General features: G+C 36.3%; 1 protein-coding gene across 6 annotated transcripts in view; it reads right to left on the reverse strand.

Annotated features, from left to right (window-relative positions):
• Positions 1-9738, reverse strand: part of Pot1 (protection of telomeres 1) — a 107555-nt gene extending 97817 nt beyond the window's left edge. For 2 of the 6 annotated variants that reach the window (XM_048786059.1, XM_048786061.1), the window contains exons 1-3: positions 9587-9713; positions 8678-8862; positions 686-758 (exon numbers count right to left, since the gene is read on the reverse strand). In XM_048786059.1, the coding sequence (XP_048642016.1) occupies positions 686-758; positions 8678-8800 (196 nt within the window). In that variant the 5' untranslated portion in view covers positions 8801-8862; positions 9587-9713. Of the gene's footprint in view, positions 1-678; positions 759-8677; positions 8863-9586 lie in introns of those variants that run through there. The other 4 variants (XM_048786060.1, XM_015488292.2, XM_048786063.1 and 1 more) reach the window with 4 other exon arrangements.
• Between the last annotated feature and the right edge of the window lie 2623 nt (positions 9739-12361).

Genomic DNA, 12361 nt, shown 5'->3' on the forward strand with positions numbered 1-12361 from the left:
TCACATTTGTATCTGATATTACTTTTTATAATTATTTACTGCATTTCATTCACTCTCCTATTCTGTAAATTCTATGAAGACACGGGTTGAGTTTCAGTCACTGCAGTATCCACAGAACTTTTATCAATGTCTGATACTTCGATGGTTTTTAAGAGTTGTAGAATGTTGAAGTTCTCAGTCTGTTTCCCATTCACTGCTCCAGATCATTCTTCCAACCAAATTACAGAATTTAAATGTGTTCTACTTTATAGTTTTCAAGTGCTACAAGGTACTCTTCCTAGCTTACTAAGATTCTTTGAGTTACTAACCAGAAGGATTTCTGCCTACATAAGGGCACCTATATAAGAAGTAACATGTCGAGGGCAAATTTTTAAGAAAGTTTAGTTACTACAATGTTTAGGTCATTATTAATAAAACTAGAAACAGGGAGATCAATCATTGCAATAGTCTAGATATGAGAGTAAAGGTTATTAGATTTTAAGAAAAGGAATGAGAAGAAGAAGAGATGTTGAAAAAGTTTAGTAAAGGAAAATCTAACTTCATTGCACAGATTTCTGTATTAATGCGACTGTATCACCTGCTAAAATCATTTGGGTTATGTATGCATGTAGTACACAAAGGTACATATTTAAAGATTACAGGAAAAAAGCTAAACATAAATTTACTCAGCTTGCTTACTATATACCTTGAAGTCCAATCTTCAAAATAGCTCTTCCATTTCCACCGTAAGTTAAAGAAGAGATAAGTGAAAGTTTTCCCTGAAATGGGAGAAAAAAAAATTAGTTAACAAAGAGAGAATTTTATGTAATACCAAGATATTAGTAAAAATTAGAATTTTTTTAAAAGCATTAGAATTTTATCTTTTGTGAATGCTCTCAAAACCAAAATAGAATTGCTTTATATCAACCCTAACTAGTTAAATAAACAAATAAAGCCACTGGAGGTTTCTGACAAGAGTTCCTAATTATGACTTCTGACAGTTGTGAAGTCACAACTCTGCCACAACAAAAACTTTGTGCAAATGCTACTGCAAACTTTTACAAAAATACTTCTTTGAGGATATCTGCCCAGCATCTGTCTGTACAAACTGGTGTAGACCCTGTTATTAATCTCTGTGGCTGAAGATTATTGTCTCAAAATATATAATTTTCCTCACGTTTTGATTAAAAACTTCTCCTTGTGCCTGAAGTTCCTAGAACATGTTCATAGTTGACTATGGATACAAATTTTCCTGTAATGCTATTCTATTCCCAAATAAGCTTAATTAATCTTTAGAGAATCTCTGTAATTTTTATTGAGGTTGATCCTTTCAAGAAGTCAATATATTGTGTTCAAAAAATTTTTCTAAGACATTGAATACTGCTGAATAAATTTTTCTAAGGAAAAATTTGAGGGTGTAAAAATACTTACTTAATAATTTAATTTTTTAAACAATCCTATTAGTTAAGATACAGGTAAAGAAATATATCAACTTTACCCAACTTGGTTTTAACCCATATTGTTCTCTAACAAAAATAAAAAATAAATAAAATTTGAAAAATAAGGTTTGCTCTAGAAAGGAATGAAAATCTAAACAAGAAAACTTGATAGTGCAAAATTATCTCATAAAAAAATAGTGGAGGGCTGGGGATGTGACTCAAGCGGTAGCACTCTCGCCTGGCATGCGTGCGGCCCGGGTTCGATCCTCAGCACCACATACAAACAAAGATGTTGTGTCCACCGATAACTAAAAAAATAAATATTAAAATTCTCTCTCTCTTTAAAAAAAATAGTGGGGATAAATCAATATACTAAGACACAGATACAGGTTAGCCTTTGTTCTACTCTGTAACTAACCAGTCTGTCTGATTTACAAAGTTATTAATCAGAGTCTCAGATAAAATGAAGTGTTTAAATCTGAATGGTTTCTTACTTTCTTATGGCTTTAAAACTTAAGGATACTTTGAATATATTATGAGGCTCTTAGAAAACTTCCATAAAGGTATCTATTTTACTTATTGAATACAGTTTTTAAAAAGATCCTAAAACACACACCTCCCAACCTAATAATATTCCAGACATTTATACAGTCAACAATAAAAAGAAATCACGTTTATTGATGAGACAGAAATCAATATTAGTTATAAGTCAATTTTATTTGGAAAACAGTATTCCTAAATAAATAAGAACATGGCTATGAAGAATACATAATAAGGGGCTGGAGTTGTGGCTCAGTGGTAGAGCACTTGCCTAGCATTTGTGAGCACTGGGTTTGATCCTCAGCACCACATATAAATAAATGAATAAAATAAAGGTCCATCAACATCTAAAAATTTTAAAAAAAAAGAATACATAATGATTCAAAAGTAAAGATAAATAGTTCTGCTTTGGAGGTAGAAAGCTAGAGACTGACAACAAAAAATAAACAATTTGCAAATTTCAAAACTTTTTCTTGACCCATTAAAGAGCTGAGGTCACATGTCAAACAACTAAGGAAATCTAAACAGAAAGTGCTCTTTCAGTGAGAGATGACAGACAACACTTTCTCATCTGGGAAGTGTTATAACACTTGCTTACAGGGCAGATGCTGCCAGATTATCTGTTAGAAAAAATCATCTGACCTTTTTAATGAACTGTTAAAAACCAAGAAAGGCTAGTGAGCACAAACAGAGCCCCTGGGAGCTGCAAACACAAGGGAATTCACATCCACTTATAAGTTTCTTTCCACAGAACTGACAAGATTCACACCAAAAGGTGGGGCAAGGGTGATAGGAGTTACTACAAGAACTGGAGGACCCCTGCTTGGATCTTTCTCATCAACCTTTTTTTCAGAAGAAAAGCATGATAATGCTGGGAAAAGGGCAATAAACCTGGAATAACTTTGGTGAAAACTCACTGTAGGTAGAAGGGAGTTACTGAGGGGGGAAAAAAAAAAAAAAGAAAAAAGAAACTTCTACTCCTGCAACGGATGGTCAGGAACAGTAATACCCATACAAGGTCCAGACCTGCATCTAGGGGCATGGCAAGATCATGGAGAAGGACCCACTCACAAGACCCAGGAACTCTTCACTGCCTGCCAAGATAGGCTTAATCAGAACAGAAAGCATCCACCCATCAAAGACCAATACATATCTAGTAAAAGGTAACATTGTCTACAACTAGGAGAGAAGTACTACAGCATGGAGAGACCTTATCTGTAGAATAGAGCAAGGCAAAAACCTAAAACTAAAGATGAAGAAGACAGTGAGCAAAACCCTCTGGCCATTCCGCCTTCTTCCTACATACAAAGTTAATCTGCAGCCCACAGCACACTGAAATAACCATACTAACAACAAATCACAAACTTAGCCCTCTTATTGACTAGATTAGTTTAATGCACCACATACAGTTTCAGGAATAAAACTATCTGCTTCAATTTCCATAGTCCTATATAAGATGCATGGCTTTCAACAATATATTTGAGGCATACAAACAGGCAAGAAGTAACACTGTCTTAGACACAAAGCAACCAAGGGAATCACAAGAAGATTACATGAGATTAATCAAAGCAAATGGCTTTGTTCCTCTTACATGTGGTCCAACTAGAGGAAAGGTCTGGGTGAGAGAAGAGAATGATCAGAGAAACTAAGAGTTTCAGTTACTGGAATGAGACAAGCTGGTTTCATAAAGTTGGCACCCTGGAGAGAGATCCCTGGAACCAGGGAAGGGATATGAACACTTGGGACTAGCTAGACTTGGGAAGGGAATACTAAGACCCCAGAGGTATAAGGAAGGGGAGATTAATGACCTATGTCAGAACTACTCAAAGAGCTTTCCCACAACCCAAAAGAGAATGAACTAGTGCTACTTTCACAAACTGCTGGGAAATTTGCAAGTAAAATAACTATAGACCCTATTATCATCCACCACCCCAGGGCTCTCACAATGAGGTTGGCATGGCCAACCTCCTGCACCTTCAATGGAGAATAGCTCCAAAAGTTCTCTACATTTAGGGTAAATGAACTGGTCAGGAAGGACAGATTTAAATGACCGCCCTCAAGCAGTGTCTCTGGAAACTACATCTAAATTGAATTACTGGGACTGAACTGGGGGCCAGAGGCCTTACCAATGGCAGACCTCATAAGGGACCCTATCAACTCACACTGATCTATGTCCTTTTAGGAAGGGCTCGCAACAATTGTAATTTTGTTTCCAGAGATGAAAAATGTGCCCTTGAGATTGTGTTTCTTTGTGTGAAAGACAGAAAACCACACAAACAGTGTGATGTGCACCCAGAAGTAGTCTATAAACATTTAAGTATTTAATATAATTCCTTTGGTTGATACAACAGCCCTTAGTTATATATTATCTTGACAGCTTTACCTACAATGGGAGTTACTCCATAAGGAAGGTGGTAGGAAATCTCACACTGCCTCAGCTGAAGTGAGCAAACATAAATGGAACCTGAGTTAAAGAACAAAAGCTTGGAAGTTAAAGGATAACTGACCAGTAAGAGACTTCAGAGTGACTTGCATCCAAGTTATGTGTTCATCATTTAACAGGAGATAAAACCCGGGGCCACTCCTTTATATTCCTTCCAAATGATATATTTACATTAAGGAGATGATATTTCTCTACCACGGAAGAGTGAAGTTGAATAGTTGTCCTACATAAACTCTACATAGGATCTATGGGATCCTTTCTTACAGTACAAGAAATCCCCTTTACATATGTAGGAAGACATCAGGTGCTCATTACATTGCCCTGAATGTTATTGCTAAGATAAGCTGAGGTACAGGGTGTACAAGGATAATATTAATCTGCCTCTACTCTAGAAATCTGTTTGCTTTCAGAATAAAAATGAAGACAGACATAAAAATGTAATACCCCATGTTGTGGACTGAATCATGTTACCCTAAAATTTATCTGTTGAAGCACTCAGTACTCCACAATGTAACTATATTTAGAGATTTTTAAGGAGGTAATTAAGTTAAAAAGAAGCCATTAGGGTGGGCCCTGATCCGATGTGATCAATGACCATGTAAGAGAATAGGATACACAAAGCGACACCAGGAGCTCACACATGCATAGAAGAAAAAAGATACAGTAAGAAGATAAACACCTATAAGCAAAGGAAAGAAGCATCAGAAGAAACCAAACCTGCAGACACCTTAATCTTGATCTTCTCTCCTACAGAAATTATGAAAAGATAAATGTCAAAGCACCCCAGTCTGTAGTATTTTGTTATGACAGCCCTAACAAACTAAAACACCCTGTTAAAATACAAGGGTTTCCTCACCAGCTGAATCTACTAAAGTACACCCCGCCAATCTAGGAGGAAAGCACAATAAGATGGTGAGATTGTCATACTGGATTAAAAAATATAATCTAGTTAAAATATTAAAACTGAAAACAAAAGAAAAAAGACATAGCATCCAAAAAGTAAAGATAAAAACTTTGGCAAGGCTTGGCCAGGTGTGGTGGTACATGCCTGTAATACCAGTGATTTGGGAAGCTGAGGCATGAGGATCACTAGTTCAGGGCAACCTGGGCAACATATCTAAACACCGTCTCAAAGTAAAATAATAATAATAGTAAAAAAACAACCCTAAAGATGTAGCTCAGAAGTAAAATTCTCTTGGGTTCAATCCCCAGTACTACAAAAATAAAATATAAAACATAAAAATAAAAATGCTAGCAAGGCTTTGTCACCATCAGACAAAACAGATCAAAGAAAATGAGCTAGCAAAGATCAAACAGGGACATCTCATAATGATAAAAGGATCAAACCATCATGAAGACACAATAATGCTAAATATTTATGCACTTAATAAGTTTTAAAATATATGAATACTCACATAACTAAACAGACAAATCCATAATCATAATTGAATTTAACAACCATCTCCTAGTAATTTACAGAACAAGCAGAAATTAAGCCACTTTGAATATGAAAGACTCAAATACACCCACCACATAATTTTATACAACTGACATTCATAGAATACTACACTTGACAACAAAGAATAGATTTTTCTAGAGACCATATGCAGGCCCACAAAGAAGTCTTAATAAAGTTTTTAAAAATCTGATAATCTTGCAGAATATAATTACAAATCAACAACATATTCAGATACATCCCTAGTCTAACATTATCAATGCTTTCTTCAATCTGATATCCTCTTTAACTACCATCTTTCCTCAATCCATTTTGTCACATCAAAATTCATTTAAAATAAAAAGGAACAATAAATTATAAGCTATAAAGCAGAAAAGTGATACAAATATTTTAAAATTCCAGGAAAATAACCTAATTTATAATTAACACTGTGTGACATATCTTTACTTTTTGTTTTTTGTTATATACTCTGATAATTTTTTCATGTTAATTTTAAAATATGGTTTCTATAGAGTATAGACTATTTAAAGAACAGAAAACTGTTATCAAGTTTGAGAAAACTCCTATTAAGTTTCATTCATACGTAAATTGTAAGATTCATAACATTTCTCCTCAGACTAGCCTCAGGATCTACGTGATTAAGTATTTACTTTTTCCTTCACTAACTATACATAAGTATCATGGTTCAGTGGGACAGAACATATTCACAGCCTTACACAATTTCAGGTCCATTACCTTCCTCCTTCTTCTTCTTCCTTTTTTTTTTTTTTTTTTCTTAGTACGAGCAAGTTGTTAAGAGTGATTTCCCATAATACTCTGGCTCACTGGACAGCCTTGCAAAAAGGTAAGGGGTCTATCCTCAGGTGTGGTGGCACACAGAGGGAAGCTGAAGTAGGAGGATTGAAAGTTGTAGGCCAGCTTGGGTAATTTGGTGAGACACTGTCCCAAAATAAAATTTCAAAAGGGCTGTGGATGGAGCTCAGAGGTAAAGTACTTGCCTGGCATATGCAAGACCCTGTGTTTGAAGTGGCACCCCCTTTATCCACCATGGCTGATTTTAGGACTGTCAGCAAAAGAGTCTCTGAGAAAGAGTCCAATGTAGATAAACTTCCTATTTTCATGTCACCCTGTTTACTTGGCCACTGGCAGAGAAGATACCAGCACTCCAGGTGCTGGACACGCCCTTACTCACAAACATATCCAGTATAGTACTTTGAAGAAATGTGCAAACAAGGCCTCTGGCCTTGAGCTGGGGTTTCACAGAGATGTCTACATTTTTAAGATAAGTTACAAATGGGCTCCATGGTAACAGCTGGCAGGGGGAGACAAGAAAGGGGAAAAGAAGCTCTCCCCTTCTCAGGTGTTGTCCTTGAAGAGTTAACTTGCCCAGAACAGTGAAAGAAAAAGCTGCTTTTAAGTGAACTTCTGCAGATTGTGAACTTCTGAGCCCCTCCCCTTACATGCTGGGTATAAAATTCTGAAACTCCCTGAACTCAGGGTTCAGGGGATTAACTGATTATAGCAAAAGCTGTGCCCTCTGAACCTGGCTGAAGCCAAATAAAACTGTTTCCTGCTATCTTTGATGCCTTCCCTCGTTTGTCCCTACAACAGGTTCACTCCCGGCTAGCAATATCAGAGACTATCCACGAAAGTGACTACACACCACATAAATACATCTCCCGAAACCCAAACTAAATATATTTTATAAGACAACTTCTCCATAGCTAGAGTCAAAAAAGAAAAAAAAAAATCTTAGTTGCTCCAATGACATTTAGTATAAGAGAAAATATGATGGAGGAGATGAAAAGAAATTGTAGCCTTAAACATCTGATAAAACAACTTATTTTGGCAAATTAAAAATCTATATCAATGTGTAAAATAATTTCTAATGCCTCTGACAGCATGGTAGAAGGGCTTATGCAGGTGTAAGAGTCTTTGAAGCTTGCTCTAGTCAGTAAAACTAATTATATAGTATCTTCATCTACACAGATGAGGATTAATAGTGCCTATGCCTATATCATTGGTCTTAGTGATGATTAAATGAATTAATATACATAACACACCGACAAAAGGAGCTCAATAAATATTAACTTTTGTTATTATTTTATTGCTGTTTTTTCCACATTTATCTCCTTACCATTATCCCCACTAACACTCAGATTATTATCAAATATCACCTAGATTACTGTAACTGACACTTACTAAATATCCTTCCTCTGATTTTTTAAAATACAATATATTCTTCACACAGGAAGTAGAATAATTTGAATGCAAAATGAATCATGTATTTTTCCTGCTTAACACCTGCTGAGAGCTTTCATACTTTTATGGTAACATCCAAATTCCTTAACATGCACACGATTACAGCTTTTCCCCAAAAGAAAAAGAGAGAGAGAGAGAGAGAGAGAGAGAGAGAGAGAGAGAGAGAGAGAGAATGAATCTATCATCCTGTAAATTCCAGTTCAACTTTCCTGCTAACATATGTAAACCAAAAACTCTCTCATGTTCACATCATATGACTACCACACTTAGTAATAAGAATTAGAGATTGAGCAATCCTATCAAACTCCTCAAAAATACAATCACCTTTAGTTCCCCACAATATGTATTCATCTATGTATCTCAGAAACCCACTCCAATATATTACAAAATTCTAAAAGTTTCCTATGGATAATTATGCAGAACTTGTTGAACTATTCAGTCTCAACTGTTAAGACAAAGATAAAAGCCATTCTTAAGACAGTTCTCATAAAGAAAATGAACATAAAATTCTCATTCCCTTTAGAAAGAAAAAGCATTGTGAGTTAAGAAACGTCTTACCTGAATATATTTCTTGCTATAATCACAACCTGGCTGTAGAGATCTGAAATCTACCTTGTGTAATTTACTCAGCTGCTGAACTTCAGGCACCCCACTGACTTCCTTTATTAATTCAAGTGGCATATCAATTCTGCTTCACAATGACATCCAAAGCAAATTCAACTAGGGAAGTTGACAGCTTGCTGCTAAAGACACAAAGACCAGTGTTTTATCCAAAACATACTCAAAAAATAAGTCTCTTTGACTTGTTTGGCTTTTCATTTTTTTTAATAAGATACTTATCGCTGTTGGGGTTGAAAAAGTGGCAAAATGATGGATTACTTTATAACCTTATTATAATTACCAATATAGAACATTCTAAGGAATGGAGACAATTTCTTTTTTCCATTTAGCGTTTGCATTTAAAATACCTCTAAAAGCTAGCTTTAAGAAGTGTCAGAAGTTCACTAACAAACTTCACCAATGTATAACTGTAAAAGCAATTGGGGAGGAGGTGCTGAAAGTTTGGTTTTTGTTTTTCAATACTCCTGACAATTGTAATATTGTGTAGGCAAACTGCAACAAAGCATCTATTGTTGCTCCACCCTCCATCCCCTATATAATCCAAAGAAAAGATAAACTGTTAACTTGCGGACTGGCAGTTAAATCCTACTTCTCAAATGTTGACCTGGAACACTGACTAGTATGGATACTTAACTTTAACATGTACCCGCCAACCTTGCCCAAGCCACTTCATTTCCGTTAGATCAAGGACTTGTACGTTGGTTTCTCCCAAAACACCAGCCAAGATGCAGCGCACAGCAGGTTCACCATAAACACACATAAGGAGAGTTTCCGCGAAATTACTACATCAATGTGGATCTAAACGAAATCAATCTCTAAAGAATGCTGATCCAAGGTTCAACCTACCTCTCACAGACGCAGCAAACTCCAAAACCACTTAAAAAGTCACTCACTCACAAGCTAGAAAGAAAACTAGGAAGAGTTTAGAGACCGGCGCGTCCGTGACGTCACGCGCACGCCGGCGTCTCCGCCTTCGCGCGTGCGTACGGGGTCACTAGGGGGCTAACCAGCACTGGTGGAGGACAAACCGCGCCCGTTCCCAGGCCTGAGGCGCCCTAGAGGTTTTCTGAAATATGTAAAGGAAAGGGGCGGGGGAGGGCCTACAAGCCCCACCCAGTTTTTTCATATCCATCCAAATTCTCGCCGCTCCTCCTTGCTCCACCCCTCGTCAATTTCCCGCCTTCTCCGCCGGAGAAAGCTGGTGAGCGGATCCTGTGGGCTAGGTGATTCCTAAATCCTGTATCCAATAAGAAGCCATCCAAACCAGGGCAAGAGTGGACGTTTCATTTGGTGAATCGTAAGCTCATGGGAGCTGAACTTTTAAAATTTCTTACCCGAAGACGTATGCTCCTGAATGCAATTTTTACAGAGAAATATTTTCGAGTATTCTTTGATAATTTTTATAGCAGGTTTCAGGCATTGACATAATGAGTTATGCTATTTTCAGGCAAATTTGATTTAAACTTGCCATTGGTTTACAATGCAATGATAAGATAAAATGTGAAATGTGAATTATCCGCTAATTTCCAATGTTTTTCAATCATTTGATTTACGTGAAACCATAATGTAATAAAGAACTACATAAATATTTTCAAGACTGATTTGGACTAAAATGTCTGCTTTGGGTGATATTTGCAGGAAGAAATAGTTCACTGGTTGTCAAGTACCTATTTTTTCAACAGGAAGCATTCAAAACAAGCCCATCTTCCCTTTTCCCTCCCCATATCTGGATTCACATAACATACTTAAGCCAGGAGGAATAACTGACAGCTCAGGAGCTGCCACTGGAGGAAAACCATAGGCTCAGATCATATCCTTGTTTCTCCTTCCTAAATGAATCCCTACTCCTGAGCTTTGTATCCCAACCACTTTCATCTGACCTCTGTCAACAATAGTATACTCTCAACATGTTTTCAAATTTCTCTCCTTACTCATTCTTTCCCAGCTGCATTTTAACACTTTAGTTTAGTATTCCAAGGTTATTAAGAACAGGAAGAATTGTTTACTATTATATCTGTGGGTCTTATGCAATTTCTGATGCATCATAGGTGCCGAATCTTTGAACAATGCTCAGGGAAACTGTTTTTCTTTCCTCACCTCTAACTTACACTCTTCTCTCCCCTCCCATCCTCACCCCATTACACTGAAACTTAGCTTACCTTGACAAGAACACTGAAGACTTCTTTGTTGCTAAGCCAAAAGGACATTTCCAGTCCTTTTAGAAATTTCCATAAAGGCAGGTTTATTTGATGATTCTACAGGTAGTTTCATGTCACATGTAAGTTTGATGTCACAGTTCACCATAGGGATACACATCTATGGGCCTTTTTTTGCAGGGCACCATGTCTTCTAAATGTTGGCTGCTTAGATGATATATTTTTCTAGGCAATCAACCAACTTTCTAAGAATTTAAGACTCCATATAAATGTTATAATTACTGTAATGCTTCTGAAAAAAGAAAGATTGGGGATCTCTTCTAATCTAAGGCATATAATCTAATTTTTCTAGATATATATCTGCCTCCTTCAAAGTACAAAGAAAACCTTAAAGGCAAATCAGTGAATTTTATGACCTGCCACTAAAACCCACACTGAATGCACTCAGGACTCAGACTCAGCTATTTCCCTGAGAACCTGTGAAAGATCAAGGCTTATCTCAGCATTGAAGCAAGACTAGATATTTTTTTTCTTCCATTTCCCTTTCTCTCTGCTCAAGGCATTCTTATAAGAATTTATGTATCTGGATTTTGAAAGGGGGTGGTATAGGGGGATGCATTATCTGATTATCTGAAATGTAACAATCCCTTCAGTTTTACTTCAGTTTTTTTTTAGTTCAAGCAAAATTTAGGTAAATACTCTGTAAGTATAATTTATATTATCATTCCTTTCTTTAAAATGAATTTTATCCATGTAGTGTAGTAGCTTCATTTTAATTCTTTTTATTCATACAAAAATATAAAAATAATGTCTATAAAATATTAATATGTTGTCAAGTGCAGGATTTGAGTGACTAATTGCTTTCTTCTTCAAATTAAAAATTTTACTATTTCATCACATAACTAAAGATATCTAAGCTCAAATGGTTTTTTTGAAGACTACACATTGTATAGCTAAATACATTTTACTTCAAAGATTATCTGTGAAGTGGTACATGCCTGTAATCCTAGCAAGTTTGGAGACTGAGGCAGGAGTTCAAATCCAACCTCAGCAACTTAGCAAGGCTCTAAGCAACTCAGAGACAGACCCTGTCTCTAATAAAATATAAAAATGGGCTGGGTATGTGGCTCAATGGTTAAGTACCCCTGGGTTCAATCCCTGGTACGAAAAAAAGAAAAATAGATTATCTGATAACCAGTGTACATTTTGGATTTTTATGCATATCACCCTCCACTTCTCTAAGATCTGTCCTCCCCCAACAGAGTAGTTTCACTATGCTACCATATTAATGTAGTATATTTCATCCTATTCCAGGACGACCAGAGTGATCACTTGATCATTCAACTCATGAGGCAGCCTATCTATTGCCTGAGCTGAGCCAGTAAAATTCTTTCCCTTAAGAAGATGGTATTTGTATAAAGTCAATGGAGCTTGAAACTAGAATTTCAAGGATAAACAGAAGGCT

Source organism: Marmota marmota, unplaced genomic scaffold (genome assembly GCF_001458135.2).
Source record: "Marmota marmota marmota unplaced genomic scaffold, marMar, whole genome shotgun sequence".
Taxonomy (NCBI): domain Eukaryota; kingdom Metazoa; phylum Chordata; class Mammalia; order Rodentia; family Sciuridae; genus Marmota; species Marmota marmota.